Here is a 17942-nt window from a genome sequence, read left to right on the forward strand (position 1 = left end):
GCTATACTTTCCCTTCAATGACTATACTTCCCTTAAGTAGGAAATCACTACCCAGCCCTCGCTGATTTGTCAGTTGTCTGGTGGCAAGGAGTTCTGTGATCTTAGAGTACTATTTCACTTCATTTCAATTCACTTATTTCACTTCACTCACTTTCAAGGAATACCTCTCTTATTTCAGAATCCTGAAGACAGTTTGTTTTTAAAGCCACCTATTCCCCAAAGTAGTAGTAATAATCAATATTTGTTTAGCAGTGTCATAGATATCGTATCATTTACTTTTCAGACCCTAGAGCAAGTATTATCACCATTTTACAAAGGAGGAAAAGGATATTTTGAAAAGTCACCCTGAGCCAGGAAGCGGTGGCCCAGAATACAAAATGTTACGCAGTAAAAAAAGTTAAGCAATACAATTTTAAACAATTGTTTTAATACAACAATGATACCGCTACATTAAAGCTACTGAAGAATTAGATTCACAGCTAAGAACTGCCACTAAAATTCAAGAAGAGAGAGAGCTTTTAGGCTTTTTACCAAAAGGGGTAGGATTCAACCTGGGTTTTAAAGTGTGGGTTCAATGTGCACAGGTGAAGAGGCAGGGGAAGGGTATGTTAGATGAAAACATATACACTTATAAATTATAATGGTTAAGAGAGCAGGGTCTCTGGAACCAAACTGCCCAGGTACAAATCTTGGTTCTGTCACTAAATGTCTCTGTGAATTTATAAAATGGGGATGATACATCACCCTCACAGGACTGTTGTGAGGAAAAGGATTAACATATATAAAGCATTGAGAACATTCTCAGGGTCACGGAAAGCATTAGATATGTGCTAACTTCAATTACGACTATTGTTGTTTCAGGAATATACAGATAGCCAAAAAAGAAAATTAAGGATCTGCAAAATACAGAGTAACCCTACTTATGATTTAACTATCTCACATATGCATTTAGGTGGATAAACTGTCAAATTGTGAGATAGCATTCTAATTCTTAAATCTATAAATATTTCAAATCCATTAAGGAAAAAGAGAGTAAAAGGCTAAAGGCAGAATTAGTATGACCAGCTGTGAAAATTTATCATTACTATCTCTAATTACCCTCTTAGATTAAGAGCGAACTAAAAGTGGGTCATAAGGAAACTATTTTGAAGCAGGATAAAAAACAACAGGAAAAAAATTTATGTATTAAATATTAGAATGGTATTTAAGATCCTGATAAATTCACGCCTGCAGATTAAAAATTTCTCAATTGTTATGTGGCTACATATGTTTCAAAACATTTACTTTTAAGTTTATAATATTAGATTAAAAACAGAAGACTAAATTATATACTTTTCTACATTTATGTAAAAACATGCATATAAAAAAGGAATAACAAACTATGTTCAACTGGTAGAATCACAGGCTAATCCTCCCTGAATTTTCTAAACTTCCTATAATGGTTATACATTATTTTAATAATTACCAAACAATTTTTTAATCATAACATGGTTTTTAATGAACCCTGAAAGAACTTATGATCTACTTTGTAATAATCTAAAAGTTCACTCAAACAAACTTTCAAATCTTTTTTAAAACTTCTTCAAGCCACACACAAAAGGACAAATACTATATGACTACACTGCTACGAATTAATTATACTGTGCAAATTCGTGGGGTTGATCAAGGTCACCAGAAAACAGAATCAGGAAAGCTGAGGGTTAATCTGTGAGGTAAAAAATTTGTTCGTAAATCTTTGTAAATGAATAGAAATGGTGAAAGTACGTCATGCTGTTTGTGACTAGCAGAGCTATTATATGCGATATGACAGGAGAAAGGCTAAGATCATGTATATTACTAGAAGGAAAGCTAAAAAACCTAACATGGGACTGTGTAACATAGTGAAACTTCATGTAAAATATGAATATGGGTGATATTGCATATATAAGTTAGTTTTTACAAAATATAAATACAAGTAAACTAGAGAGATGGAAACAGAATAGCAGCTATGTACAGCAGGGGAAGCATAGAGAGACTGAGGGGTGATGAGTTTTTGTTGTCTTTTTTAAAAATTATTATTACTGGAATAATGAAAATTCTCTAAAAATGACTAAAGTGATGAATGTACAACTATGTGATTATACTGAATACCAGTGACTATATACTTTGTATGGACTTAAGCTTTATTAATATATATCAATAAAACTGATTTGTTTTTCCAAAAATTGCTTCTTTAATGTCCTAGAAAAAAATAATATTTTAGTTCAAACTTACTAATTTTACAAGTTCCATACTCTTTTTACGTAGAATTTTAATTTCCCAGATGACATTTGAGTGATGTGGAAAACGAGATCCCTTGTCATTCCACTTTAGGTGTAATGTAGATGTTGGAAAATCAGCAGACAAATTCAAGATCTCTGGAGTGTCTGGAATTAAGGCTTTAAAAAAGGAAACAAAAGATAGAACTTGGTAAAAGTAAGGAATAGTTTTCCTAATGTAAATCCATTAATCAACTATTTAGACTCTATTCTTTCTTGATCAAAAATAAATAATCAATGGGAAGCAGATGTGGCTCAAGCGGGTGGGTATCTGCCCACCACATGGGAGGTCCTGGATTGGGTTCTTGGTGCCTCCTAAAGAGGATGGGCAAGACAGTGGGCTGACACATCAGACTGGCATGGAGAGGCAATGCAACAAGAAAACATATCTCTGCTGGGTGGTGTCTAGCCATTGCCTGGGGTCCTGAACCCTAGAAGTTTCTTTCCAGGTCATTTCTGCCTGTCCACTAGCTATTTTTCTGGAAGAGAAGAGAGACCTCTGTCTTGCTAGTCTGCCATCTTCCCAGAAGAAACACTGTAAAGTAATCAAAGCCATTTGAGTTCACATGATTTCAATAAAAACAATAATAATGAAAAAAACAACAACAAGAAAACACAATGAGGACAATGAAAGACAAGCAGGGAATGGATGTGACTCAAACAACTGGGTACCTCCCTCCCACATGAGAGGTCCTGGGCTCAGTTCCCCATGCCTCCTAAAAAGACAATGAGCAGACATAAGTGCAAACAACGGAGGGAGTGGGGTGAGAAATAAACAAATCTTTTTAAAAATTTATTTGTACCATTACCTTCTTAAAAAAAATAATCATATTAATAAATAATCCAGAATTAAAAGCCAAATTTAAATTGGTCAATTACTAAAAAAAGAACAGATGTATTTATTTGCAAAGGCAGCTCCCAATGATTAATGAGTCAAACTGGAAAAACCATCAGTTGGCTGTTTCAGATTCATAATACATCTTTTAAAACAAATGGCAACTGGGTTCCTTAGAAAATTTTAGTATTGTCTGGTGTGAACTCCAGGATCTATAAGTAGGAAATATCAAAGTAAAAGAGCTTTCTTTTGGATGGCTGTCAGGTCAGGACCCCCAAAATGACAAAATGTGGAAAGCTCGCTTTGGAAATGCTTTCCATTGGCCCCTTCTGCAGTCTTCTCCCTCTTCTCCCAGTGGAGGAGCCCTTCATGCTGGAGGATGTCACTCACAAGGACTCCTACGAGCTATTACTGGAAAGAGATGTCATGAATCAGCAGCAGCACTTCGGGCGTGGCTAAGGTGCTGAGTTGGAAAGCCAATGGGTTACTGTGCATCAGTGGCAAGATACAAGAAGCATTTCAGAGGTGCCTTTAGCAGTGGTGTGCAGCACAGTTTGCAGGGGACTGAGCTGAGACAAAGCGCTCAATTAGGGGGCCACTGGAGAAATCCTGGCCAGAGTCACAAGGATTTGGACTGTGATGGCATAACTGGAAAAGAAAGGACAAAGTCCAATGGCTGCTTCAAAGAAATGATTGGATTTTCAAATGGATTCGTTATAAAGATAAAGGAAAATGTCCAAGACTTCTCTCAAGTTTCCAGCCCAGAAAGCAGCAAGAAAAGCAGAAGGACTTAGGAACCACTGGGAAGAGACGCAGAAGACGAGCTGAGCTGTGGCTGAGCAAGTGTCAGGGGCAGAAGAGATGATATCACGGAGGGTTCTGCAGTCGGCTGAGGAATGGTAGGAGGTTAGAGCTGCGCATAAGGACTCAAGAGGAACTCGCTGAGTGTAGCTGAAAAAATGAACACGACCGCACAGAGATGAAAAAGCAAAAGGCTCTTCTGGAGGCTGCCAACAGTTACACCTTCAAGGAAACAGAGACACCAGCCAAGAATCCTGCAAGGGAATAAGATAAAAGCAGAAGGAAAACCAGAGAAAATCCAGAATCACTGAGACCAAAATAAATGGGTTGGTATCTGGGCCAAATAAAACAAAGGAAGACAGAGAAAAGACCAGGTACTATCAATATTTGAGAAGGCCGTTTGGGAAAACAGTGGGCTCGGGAGCTGAATTACAAAATGGAAAGAAAAAACTATGCTCAAGGATCTGGAAATCTAATAGGATGAAACTGGTAAACTAAAAATGGGTAGCAGAAAGAAGTAAAGGTATTCCTGAAAATCTTCAAGTTGCCCCATCGATAAGTGATGGGTAGATTGGTAAAAAGTGTGGATCAATGGAAAATGAAGATGAACTTGTTCAGTTTTATGAAACATGGGCTTTCTGGCATGAGGGGCACAGAACCTTGAGACTTTCTTGTATATCGCTTCCACAATTAGAGTAGGGTGAAGGCAAGTCAAAAGTTAATCCAAAGACATAGCCTCTCTGACCTCATTTCTTTCCTGGTCCTTCTCCAAGAAGTTCAAGGACCAATTAAATAAGCCATGGCAACACAAAAATACAGGGTGTACAGAGATATGGCAGTCAAATTTGCAAATAACAAAAACTAATATATATTAGTTAGTCTTGGAACTTACAAATAAATGCGTTTACTAGATTAACTAAAATTTGCTGACCACAGTGCCCTACATTGGATTTATACAAACATGATTAGGGTTGTAAAGGAAAGAGAACGTGTGGATTTAAAGTCTAAACTATATAACAAAGTCAACAATCACACAAGGACAAACATTGTCCTATATAAGGACAGTGGAGGATACTTGATAGGAGATTTTAGGTGGGAAACTGCTTTTCAAAAAGGAAAAGTACAGACCAATAAGGAGCAAGAAGTTTAAAAAGTTTAACCAGGAGAGAGAAAGTTCAAGGTGCCAGTGTGACTAAACAGAGTAAGAGGCTTCTAAGAACATGGTTCTTCTTTAGAATGTTTCAAGATGTCACGGTGATGTAATAACTTAAAGATTATGAAATACGGGAGTACTTTACTAAGGCAACACTCATCTATTAAAATCCTTCCCTCCCTGAAAAGTTCACATAATTTAAATTTTATCTAAACAGCAGTGGGCTACTGTTCAAAATGCAAGGCAAACCTAATATTTCAAGCCAAGGATAGTAATAGCTACAATTACAAATGGAAGAATTAAAAAAACACTTTTTCAGGAAGCGGATTTGGCTCAACTGATAGGGCGTCTGCCTACCACATGGGAGGTCCAGGGTTCAAACCCAGAGCCTACTGACCAATGTGATGAGCTGGCCCACGCACAGTGCTGATAGGCACAAGGAGTGCCGTGCCACACAGGGGTGTCCCCCACATAGGGGAGCCCCATGTGCAAGGAGTGCACCCCATAAGGAGAGCTGCCCTGTGCAAAAAAAGTGCAGCCTGCCCAGGAGTAGTGCCACACACATGGAGAACTGATGCAGCAAGATGACACAACTAAAAGAGACAGATTCCTGGTGCCGCTGACAAGAATACAAGTAGACACAGAAGAACACACAGCTAATGGACACAGAGAGGAGACAACTGGGGGCAGGGGAGGATGGGGAAATAAATAAAAATTAAAAATTAAATTTTTTTTTTTAACATTTTGCTTTTTTTTTTTTTTTTAAATTTAATTCCCCTCCCCTCCCCCGGTTGTCTGTTTTCTGTGTCTTTTTGCTGCGTCTTGTTTCTTTGTCCACTTCTGTTTGTCATCAGTGGCACGAAAGTGTGGGCGGCGCCATTCCTGGGCAGGCTGCACTTTCTTTTGCGCTGGGCGGCTCTCCTTACGGGTGCACTCCTTGCACGTGGGGCTCCCCTACACGGGGGACACCCCTGTGTGGCAGGGCACTCCTTTTGCACATCAGCACTGTGCATGGGCCAGCTCCACATGGGTCAAGGAGGCCCGGGGTCTGAACCGCGGACCTCCCATGTGGTAGACGGACGCCCTAACCACTGGGCCAAAGTTTGTTTCCCGAAAAGAAATTTAAAAAAAAAGACTTTTTCCCCTTCCTTTTTTTCATAATATAAATGGGACATTTTCCCTAAGCATCCAAGCCTTGTCATCTGCATTTCTTTCCAGCAAACATAGACACTTGACAAGACAATGTTTAACTTGCTTCCTAGAAACTCAGAACTGTTCAGCTAGGGGGGAAAAATTTACCCAAGTTTTGCTCATTCATTTTTTAAAGCCAGAAAATCTTTACTCATAACCTTTATGCCCTTTCTTCCCGAGAACATAAGAAGATCAGGATCTTTCCCAGTCTTTTATAGGGTCCACATTAGGTATTCTGCCTCAGAGAGATCCAAATTTTCAGTTTATTTTAAGAAACTTAGACATTAAAAGTCTCACATAAGACTTACATGTGTATTTGCCCTTGCTAGGTAGAAACTTACTATATATGTATGTTAAATATCTTGATGCTTTATATGTATATTTTTGAAAGCATCTTCAACTCTGGGGAAAAAACTTAATTTCTCATACTTTTATTTAGTAGCAAACTGCCAAATGGCCCAAGTCTTCTAATCCACAGTGATATCACCATTTAAAATTATCTCTTGTGCCGAGTAGGCGCTCAGCACTGAGGCAACTACCTCTCTTATATTTACCTAATTTGTTTTCAATTTTCTTACACCAATACTGTTATTCTAATCGTGATCAAGCCCATTATTATTTTTAAATAGTACTAATTATTCAGATGATATACAGAAACAACGAACAGTTTACTGACTGAGTCACTGAGAGTCTGTCTCAATTTGCCTTTTTAATTCTATTTGACACTATCATCTTAAAGTAGTCATCTCCCCAGACAAGAACTTTGGATACCCCCGAAACAATCAGCACAAACTGTTCTTCAAAGAATCCTGGGGATTTTTAAAATCTGGAATAAAATTAAAGTTAGAGTCTTCATACCTTGCTACAAAATAACTCCAGATGGATTAGAGATTCAAATCAAGCATGATAGCAAAACCAAAAACTCATAAAGAAAAATGCCAAGAAATTTTATTATATAAAAATGAAACTTTTGGTATGAAAAATGCCACAAAGTTAAAAAAAATTATAAACGCAGAAAAGTATTTGTAGCAAATATGACAGAGCTGGCAACCATAATAGAGAGTTCTCTTGTGAATTAATGAGGAAAAGATGAGTAACACAAAAGAAAAATTACAAGAGGCACAAATAGCTCAAAACACAATACAAATGAATTTTTTAAAAATAGTAACAGAAGAACAATAACACAATGATATAATCTGGGGGCTACTGGATTGGAAAAGTAAAAATGAAAGATGGGTAAAGCCCAACACTGGCAAGGATACGGCAAAGCAAGTACTCTAATACGCTGTTTGTGGAAATGCAAATGGGTACAAAGTTCTGGAGAACAATTTGGCAAAAGTCTTTAAAAACAGGGAATGCCTTTAATGCAGCAATATGAGTGAAAATCTAAATGTCAATAATAGCTGGCTTAGAGCAACCATGGTACCGCCATTCAACAAAATACTATACAACCATGAAAATTAATGTAGATTTATATAGATACAACTTGAAACTATTCCTATGATATGTCTTCTGTTGGGCAACACAAACTATTATGAACCCTATTTATATGTATATGCATAGAAAACATATTTGTGTTAAAAGTATTTCTCTACAGGTGCTAGGATCATAGCTGATCTACTTTCTTTGTAATTCTTATTTGACCATTTTGCAGCGAACGTACAACTTTTACTGGCAAAAAGAAAATTTCTCAAAATCAAAGGTGATGATTTAAATAAAATTCATATGTGCCCAATTAATGTATCCTAAATTTCTCAAAGTTTGCCATAAATTGGGCTGATCATAATCCCCTAAATCATTATAAATAAAATATTCTGACACGGATCAAGAGTACTAGAGTTTTTAAGGTCTTGCTGTTTAGCAAAATCTTCACCTCTACTAGCCTGGATTTACTTGGTGCTTTCAATCTATTTGTAGCATTTGTCCCAGGCATCCAATCAAGAAATCTGTAATCAGTGCTTGCGACATGCACAACACCGCGCGAGGTGCTAGGAATGGAAGACAGAGTCCCTGCCCTCTTGGAACCTATATTCTTGGGGAGGAGACAGAGGGTAAACACCAGTTACACAGTAAATGATTAATACTGTTGTGATGTAAGTTTTTACAAGGGAGAAGTACAGGCTGCCTAGGGATATGGTATGCTAAAAAAGGAAGGGGATCCCCACTGGAGGGGGTTCAAAGAATACCCAAGAGCAGGGGTATCTGAGAAACTCCAACAGGTACCCAGGAATCAAAGAGGCAAAGGGAGTGAAGGGAAGAGAATCAAACGGAGGGGAGAACTTGAACTCTGTGATATCTGGATGCATCACCCAGAAGACACGCCTGCTGCTTCCTGATCTTGGCAATGTGCGACAATTCATGGGAAGGTTGCTCGGTAAAGGAAAGTATTAGTATAACAACTCAAAGTCCAAGAAGGGTGACTTTCTGCCAATTACAAAGCACCAGCATACTAGCAAGAGCACTGTCCTGAGCTATTTTAAACTCAATTTTCTCTGAAGCAAATACTTACAAATGTTTTTTTCATTTAGTATAAATTTACTCATAGAACTTCGAGGATCATGTAGACGACGTACTGTTATTTCATGATCACCGGGTGAAAGAGCAAGGATTTTAGTATTTGTTTCTTCCAATTGATTACAAGAACGGGACCTGCAGTAAAAGAAAGAGCATTTTAATATAGCAGATAAAATTAACAGAACAGTTTTCATAAAAACTTAATAATAAAGATACCGGAAATACTTCATGTGCTTTTTAACACAAAAAACATGTTACTCTGAATTGCATTTTAAGGCTGAATCCAATCCGACGTTTCAAAATATATTTATGCAGGGAAGCAGACTTGGCCGTAGTGGTTAGGGTGTCCGTCTACCACATGGGAGGTCCGCGGTTCAAACCCCGGGCCTCCTTGACCCGTGTGGAGCTGGCCCATGTACAGCGCTGATGCGCGCAAGGAGTGCCATGCCACGCAAGTGTGTCCCCTGCGTAGGGGAGCCCCACGTACAAGGAGTGCGCCCCGTCAGGAGAGCCGCCCAGTGCAAAAGAAAGTGCAGCCTGCCTAAGAATGGTGGCACCCACACGGAGAGCTGACACAACAAGATGACACAACAAAAAGAAACACAGATTCCCGTGCCACTGGCAACAGAAGTGGACAAAGAAACAAGACGCAGCAAATAGACACAGAAAACAGACAACGGGGGGGGGGGAATAAATAAATAAATCTTTAAAAAATATATAAATAAAATAAAAACAAAATATATTTATGCAATTTATTAGAATGAAATGTTATCTGTTCTTATGAGGCAAATGCAAGTTTTCCTTTATGAGGCAGCACATGAGCAAGGCCTTATCTAAATGATGTGTAGCACAGGTTCTACTGTGGTTATTCAATAAACACGCAGCTCACCAACTCTCCCCCTAAATTTTGCAGGCACTGTTCTGAAGGGTAGCATCAATCACAACATTTCATCATCACAGAAATCCGAAACCAGTAGTGATATCATTAACAAACTCAAAGCACATTTGAGTAACTATTTACTGAGCAGTTAATGAACACACTTATAAAAGGAGACTATTAACATATGGATTCCAGTCATCCTGGAAGTGCACTGAATATACATCTTTAGCATCCTGCTGCTCCTAAGTGTGGTCCAAGGATCAGCAATGGTAACGCTACCGGGAGCTTGTGAGAAATGTAGACTCTCAGCCACTGACATCTCCACACCCCACTAAGACCCCCTGAATAAGAATCTGCCTTTTACCAGGTGCTGGGTGAGCCCACTGCTGGCGAAGCAGAGCCGCAGGCGTCACAAATGAGGACAACAGGGCCAGAGCAGTTCCCTTCCTCTTGAGGAGAGGAACAGTACTTCTTAATCTCGCTCTCTTTTGTTCTTTTTAAACAATAAATAGGGAAGTCACGATTATTTCAACTGTACTGGGAGCTTAAAAAAACCCTTCTCCCAATTAAAATATGAATGTGTAATAGAATACGGGCCCAGCAAGGAGGAGAAACTTGAGGGTGGGGCTGATGGGCAGGAGAGGCTTCTCCCAAGAAGCAACATCAGAGCAGGGTCTGCAGTGACAGCCCCCAAGGTTCCTGACAGGTGCATGCTGGGAACCTTATCAGAGCTCACAAAAACCATTGAGGTCTGTATGACCCCCATTTTACAGCTGGGGAAAGAGACGTACAGACCTTGGGAGGTTATGCAACCTGCACACACAAAAACGAAATGCATGGGTAAGTCGTAGGAGAGGCCCCTGAACCCGGTCCATCCAACCAACCAAAGGCACGTGCTCCTGTGACAGGCCAGCCAAGGGCAAAGAAAGGTATTTCAGGAAGGGGCACATGAGATGTGAGAGCAGCACACAGAGCACAGGATGGCAGGGGCCGTGTGCACAGCAGAGCCAGCAGAAGGTCTTTCTTTCCTCCCGCTGACACACCCACTGCTGCGACACAGCCAACGGAAGTGCCCTCGGAGCAGGGGACCGTCCAAGCCCCAGTGGGCTGTGGATGGCTAACTGTGCAACTCATGCACATTTTGCATTCTGTTACCTAGCACCTTCTGCTGGCGTATGTGCTAAGAGCAGGACTTCGGGACAGAGCTCAGAGCTGGGTCACAAGCTGGGAAGAACAAGCATTGAGGACACAGAAGGCTCAGGACGGCTGTACGGCATGAGAAGCATAGGCGGACTGAGGCCGGAACCCTGGGAAGCAGCAGGATTTAAGATATTTAGGATGAGGAAGAGAAGCCACGGAAAAAGACTGAGATGGAGCTATAGGAGAGGCTGAAAAACTCACATCCCAGAAACAAACAAACAAAAGAGATGGGCGGCATCGTGAGACTGAAAGCAGAGAGGTTCACAGTTAAGTTTCAGCAACACAGCGGAGGGAAAAAGAACCAGGCTGTACTACAAGGCAGTGTAAGTAAACACAGACGATTCAAGAAACTTGGGGTTTTAGCAAATTTATCAAAATCCCACCCCGACCTCCCTTCTAAGCGTTGCCGCCGGCTCTGCCCTTCCCACTCGGCGCACTTCCAGGGTGGGCCATGCTGCGGTTCCTTACTCAATGGTGGCGCTCAGTGGGTGCTGACGGGAGAAATGAAACTGGCGACTTGTGGCTCCTTCAGTTGTGCCCTCGACTCTTCCGCTTCTCTGCCCGGGCTCAAGCTTTACTCTGCAAACTTCCCCATCAGCTCTGCTTTCAAAATGCTTCCAGTTCCCCACGATCTCTTAACGACAGTGGTATTCTTCCTCTGCGGTTTCATGGCCCTTTGTATCTCTGCTGAGCACTTTTCATGCTCCTTTAATTATTTATTCACATAGACTTTTAACTTCCCTTGAACATTTTAATTCCAGCAAAGGGACGTTCCGTGCCCCCTGCGCACCAGCACACCCCTTTTCCTGCACAACTGCACCTCTCTGGACCTCCACACCGTCTACGCTTCCTGCTCCCTCAGCCCTTCACAGATCATTTCTGTCACCACTGAACACGCAGTAGTGTTAAAAATTTTCTGTCGCGAATTCATTGGGAGTCAGAACTAACTTCCTCTCTTTGTGGCCTGTGGTAGTCATTAGTGCTATTTGCCAAATTTCCCAGGTTGTCCCACTCTGGACTCATGCAAGGCCTCACATCCCTGCCACTCTGAGGCAAGGCCCGGCAATGTGAATGTATTTGTACAGAAAAATCTGAGTGAAAGTCACTCCCGTGCACTCGTAATAGCCAGTGCACCCTGTAATACCCTGGAGAGTAGCTCAGGCCCTAAGGGAGAAACAGGGCGGAGATCTCAGGTAACCCACGATAGACACAGAACACAAGCAGGAAATGAGCCACCAAGACTGGAGGGTTGTTCGTTTCTGCAACACAACTACACTCAGCCTGACTGACAAATGATCCTAATGCTCAGAATAATGTTCAATAAATACATAATACACGGAATGGGATGTTCTCAAAAAGAAAAGTATCTACTTGTATCTAAATAAACATGTATGTTGGTTAATGTCAGGACCACAGATCAGCAAACTGGGACTCGGAGCAGTCATGCTGCACAGCGACACCAACGTTGCTGAGCAACTTGGTGCCCTCCTGGGATTAGCGAGAAGCAATGGGAATTGTGCTGGCATACAGGTATCCCAAAGGCATCAACTCTAGGCTTGGGAACCTCTAGCTCATGCCAAGATTACTTGAGAGGGTGAGGTCATGTCACAGTCTGTCACCAGCTCCCATTCTCCATTTCCCTCTTTTCTGTAACAATATGAAGTCAGCGTTTACCTAGGTGCATTGTTACCCCCCTGGGAGAACACTCTTCCCAGGCTCTCGTGCTACCAGGTTTAGCCATGTGCCTAAATTGTGGCCAATGAGCTGTAAGCAGAGGTGTTGAGGTAAACTTCTTGGGAATCTCCTTAAAGAAAATTACCCTTCTTTATCCTTCTTGCTTTCTGGAATGCAGACATGATGGCCGTACCTCAAGCAGTCATCTTGGAACATGAACTCACGGGCTAAGGATGGCAGAGCAGCATCTGAAAAGGAACCCATGTCCCTGGGGGCCACAGAGAGCCAACCCAGCTCTGCACTACCTCGCTCCGGACTTTTTATGTCACAGTAAATGCCTGTCTGTTAAGCAGCTATTACTGGCACTTTCCATTATGCACAAACTCCCATTATGCACAAACTTAACCAGGTAGACACTGCTTCGGGACAGACCTATAAAACTTCCCCATAGCAGAGCAGGCCCCACAGCACATTAGTGGTGTGTTCCATACTTGCTATTCCTATAACAAAAAGATTCAAAGTTTTGGCTGGGAGAAGGTGGGTGTTTTTTTCTTGTCTTCACCTTAACTGATGTAAGATTCAAAAAAATTTAGGAAATTTCATAAAATAAATGTCCAGAATAAATTTTATATTCTAACATTAAAGATAAAGAACCTCTGATTGCAGTTGTGACAATCAAATATTTCTATTACCTGTTTTTAATGCAAACTTCATAAACAGCGTCATGACCTGCTCCTGAGGGTGGTTTCCAGGAACAGTCCCACACTTTTAAGTTGTTAGTTGTACATTTCAAATCATGAGGAGTCCCTGGAGGAGAAAGGACACACGGACAACACAGGGCACACTTAATAATTTAACTGCATTGTAAAAGGGCAAGGTGAACCATTTTCAGTTCAAGTTCAAGCGTATGTATCTGCAAGGGTTCGTGTCCTTTGTGCAGAGACGAACCTGCAGTCACGGGAGGAATGGAGGATTGGTTTTATATATTTTTGCAGTTTTGGTTAAAAGTGGATGATAAATGGATAAAAGTGGGGCAAATTGCTAGACCACTTGGGGTCTAGGCTTCTTCCACCAAAAATTTCACTTCTGGGCAACTAAAAGAAATATAAAAACAGGGGAAGTGATTGAATGTGCAATGATGGGGACCAAGAGAGGAGGATCCGGGGGGATTTTTAATACCCTTTAATCTCCAAGAGTCCCATTTGGAAAAAAAAAAAAACAACTACATGCCTTTCACACCCACAAATAAAGCTTCTGAAAACCTTTAGCCACCACTGCATTTCTGCCTACTGCCAGACCGCTCCCTACACAGAAATCCCATAATCCATCTTTAGATTTTCATGAAGCATATTAAATTTGAACAGTAATGAACTTACTTAAGTTTAAATTTATATATAGTATGTGTATGTGCCTAAACAACTGAAAAATAACAATTCAGAATATTATAATCCTAATAACACTTATTTGCATCTAAAAATGACATCATATCACAGAATACATAGGTACTAGACAATTAAAAATGTCACCTTAAGAGGAGGGTTTGGAAGAACTATGGATGCTTAATGTATGTAAAAGTTTTAATTAACTTGACTGTAAAAGTGTGGAGATGGATAGAGTTGATAGTAAGAAATTACATAGTGAGTGCAAATGTTTTACAAATGGGATTGTGGCTGAAAAAGGTAGTCTGGGGAAGTAAATGTCAATAGAAAGAAAGATAAAGAATAATCTACGGACTGAATAACACAGTGAACCCCCTAGGCAGTTGGTTAAATGCAAGAGAGTCCTTCTGTGAGCTAGAGCAGATGTCCATCACTATTGCAGGGTGATGGGAATATGGAGAAGCATGGGAAAACTACAATTGGTGTGACCTATAGACTGTGGTTAACAGCAATACTATATTCTTGCATCAATGCCAAAGCTGTACTGTGTTGATAATGAGGTATATGGAAAAAGTCTGCCAAATGTGTGCTATGGACCATGATTGGTGGTAATAGTCTGAATATTGTCTCATAATCTGTAACAAATATTCCACCAGGATGTGGAGTTCTATGGGAAATCTGCAACAATCTGTATGATTATTTTGCAAGTTCACAATATCTGTAACAAAAATATATTTTAAAAAAATAGTACGGGTTGGGGAAAAAATACACCAAATGTAAGATAAGGACTATAGTTGGTAGTAATATTTTGATGATGCTCTTGCATAATTTGTAACAAATGTTTTATAACAATGCAAAGAGTTGGTGGAGGGGTGATATATGAGACCCCTGTGTGCTGTTTTGTATGTTTATTTTTAAAGTTCACAATCTTTACTATACACTTATTGTTTATGTGTGTTCATGTATGAATGACATACTTCAATTAAAAAAAAATTTTTTAATGTCACCTTAAAAAGAAAATGAAAATAAAGAAATAAGGAGGTATGAGAGAACAGGAGGGAGGAGGCCAGAGAGAGGGAGAGGGAAAAAAAAGGAACTGTAGGGTAAAGAAGGTGTTTTGCCTCAGACTCTGAATATCTCTATGTAAAGTTCTCTGAAAAAGGTTTATTTTCCTTTAAATTTTATGTATGGTTACAGTTTTAGTTACTTGAAGTAATAAATTATAAACCTATATAAGGAAGAAAATAGAAACATTAAACTAGAAAGCAGTAGTAGTAATAATAAAGTTTTCAGACTTGGGGGAAAGAGAAGATCTGATTATAAAAAATAAAGGGATAGGAGGACTATCATGTTCTTTATGGACATAAGCTAGGTAGCATCTACACAAATATTCTTATAATATAATTAGGATAACTAACATATAATGAAGAAGATTTTAGATTTATGTGGGGAAGAACATATAGATCTATCTTGAAGGGCCTTTTTATAAGAAACCAACGGGACATAGAAAAAGGATTACAAAGAAATGGATCTTCACCACCAAACACCTGAAGGGCTCAATAAAGAGAACAAGATTACTTCATAATCAAAATGACGATAAACCCGCCAACAATTCACTCTCAGTGATTCTGCTGCACTTACCCTTCTTCTGGCTATTTACTTGATGCATTAGATACAGAAGAGTAAATGACAATAATAGCCACTGGAAACTTGAACTAGTCCTCATTCTTCTACAGCCCACTGGCTGGGGCGGTCGTCTCCAACGTGAGTAAACATCCATGGTCAGGGCAGTGCAGTCAGTCCTAGACAGAGAGAGGAATTTCATGATATTCAAACTGCTCCAGAGAAATGCTGTTATACTGTGCAAAGAAACACTGGAAACAAAGAGTGATAGATACTGAAATATGCAATAATAAACACAGCTTTTCCTTCAGGTATCCATTATAGGGTCATTTTTCAAATTTATTTATCAAATGTATCAGCTCTCCACTCCAATACTACTAAATTATAATAACACAGTATATATCACTGGGGTTTTGGCAGACAATCTGAAGTGGACTGACTAGTGTGGACTGACATTTTAAAATTTTATTTGGCATATAGATGAATTTTCACAATCACTTTCTATTTACAATAAGTAATACTGGTTTTCTTGTCATTTACCTTGTGATATAAAGTTTCTATTTAATACAAATTGGAAAGTAAACTGTTTATATAATGGTTATTAATAGTATAAGGGGTGAGCGGATGTGGCTCAAGTGGTTGAGTGCCGGCTTCCCACATAGGAGGCCCCAGGTTCGGTCCCCGGTGCCTCCTAAAAACAAACAAACAAAAAAAACCAATCAAACAAACAAACAAAAAAAACCCAGGGGAGCCGATGTGGCTCAGTGGTTGAGTGCCCATATCCCACAGACGAGGTCCAGAGTTCAATCCCCAGCCCCTAAAAAAAAAATAATATAAGGGGTTTGCAGATATGACAAAAATATGGACAATGCCAGACAAACAGCTGAAGTTTAACAAACACTAGAAGTTAGGGGTGGGAAAAGGACCACTGAGAGGAAGACTTCAACACAGTTCTACTGAAAACCAAAACCAAATACAAGAGCAATGAGTGAATCTGGTGGGTGGTCGGGAGCAGCTGCAACAGAGAAAAGCACTGTTTTGCTGAATGGATCCCGGGAGACACTTGTCAGCAAATATTTAGAGACCGCCTGCTGAGTACCAAGTCCTCATCCAGTCACTGGAGGCACAGCTCTGAGCAAGACCAGGTCCCCGCCCTCAAGATGCTCAGGTTCTAGTTCAGAGAGACAAGGACATCAATGAATAAGGCAGTTTCCGATGCCTGTAGGCACTGGAACACTAGAAGTCAAGGAGCCTGAGAGCAGCGTCTGGGTTAAAGTCGGTCAGGAGGTGTTGGCCATGATAAGATCTGGGGAGAGGGCTTTCCAAACAGCAGCTCCAGCACATACAAAGGCCCCAAGACGGGGACAAGTTTACCAAGCTCAAAGGGCAGCAAGACAGTGTGGCTAGAGGACAGTAAATGCAGAAAATGCGACAGAGAGGTGGGCTGGTGAGATGACGCCTGGGGCCTCGTGGCCGTGCCAAGGATGTGGAATTGAATGTGGCTTATATGAGTCACCACTGGAGTGTTTTCATTTTTATTTTTATTTTAAAGATTTATTTTTATTTTTTTCTCTCCTCCCCCCCCCACCAGTTGTCTGTTCTCTGTGTCTATTTGCTACGTGTTCTTTGTCTGCTTCTGTCGTCAGCGGCACGGGAATCTGTGTCTCTTTTTGTTGAGTCATCTTGCTGTGTCACCTTTCCATGTGGGCGGTGCCATTCTTGGGCAGGCTGCACTTACTTTCACACTGGGCGGCTCTCCTTACGGGACACACTCCTTACGCGTGGAGCTCCCCTATGCAGGGGACACCCCTGTGTGGCAGGGCACTCCTTGCGCGAGTCAGCACTGCGCATGGGCCAGCTCCACACGGGTCAAGGAAGCCTGGGGTTTGAACCACCGACCTCCCATGTGGTAGACGGAGTCCCTATCCACTGGGCCAAGTCCGCTTTCCACCACTGGAGTGTTTTAATCAGGGGTCAGATGCATCGTCTGATGTGCATTGCAGGAAGATTTCTCTGGCTGCTGCATGAAGGTGGGGAGGCCTAGGGTTCTAAGAGTGGAGGCGGGGAGCCCTACTCAGATGCAGGACCTGTTTTGGAGATCGACAGGCAGTACTACACGGCAGTTAAGAATACAGACTAGGTTTGAATCCTAGCTTTGCCATTCACTGTGTGACCCCGGACACACACTATCACATATCGTGGGACCTTAACCTCTCTGTGCCTCAATTTACTCATGTGGAAAGCGAGGACAATAACTGTATTTTAGACAAGAAAATGCAAGTAAAGCACTTGGGATAGTGCCAAGTGCTGTAGGTGTGTTTTGTGTGTACTGCAAGGAACAGAGAGAAGAGAGCAACAAGGATGACTACTAGATTTGGCGGCTGAAGAGTGATGG

At 40.8% G+C, this 17942-nt stretch overlaps 1 protein-coding gene across 9 annotated transcripts in view; it reads right to left on the minus strand.

Annotated features, from left to right (window-relative positions):
• Positions 1-17942, minus strand: part of LIFR (LIF receptor subunit alpha) — a 120504-nt gene that overhangs the window by 39847 nt on the left and 62715 nt on the right. For all 9 annotated transcript variants that reach the window (XM_058308056.2, XM_058308073.2, XM_058308062.2 and 6 more), the window contains 4 exons: positions 15566-15726; positions 13238-13352; positions 8787-8926; positions 2254-2417 (listed from right to left, as the gene is read on the minus strand). In XM_058308056.2, the coding sequence (XP_058164039.1) occupies positions 2254-2417; positions 8787-8926; positions 13238-13352; positions 15566-15726 (580 nt within the window). The remainder of the gene's footprint in view (positions 1-2253; positions 2418-8786; positions 8927-13237; positions 13353-15565; positions 15727-17942) is intronic.

Source organism: Dasypus novemcinctus, chromosome 2, assembly GCF_030445035.2.
Source record: "Dasypus novemcinctus isolate mDasNov1 chromosome 2, mDasNov1.1.hap2, whole genome shotgun sequence".
Taxonomy (NCBI): Eukaryota; Metazoa; Chordata; class Mammalia; order Cingulata; family Dasypodidae; genus Dasypus; species Dasypus novemcinctus.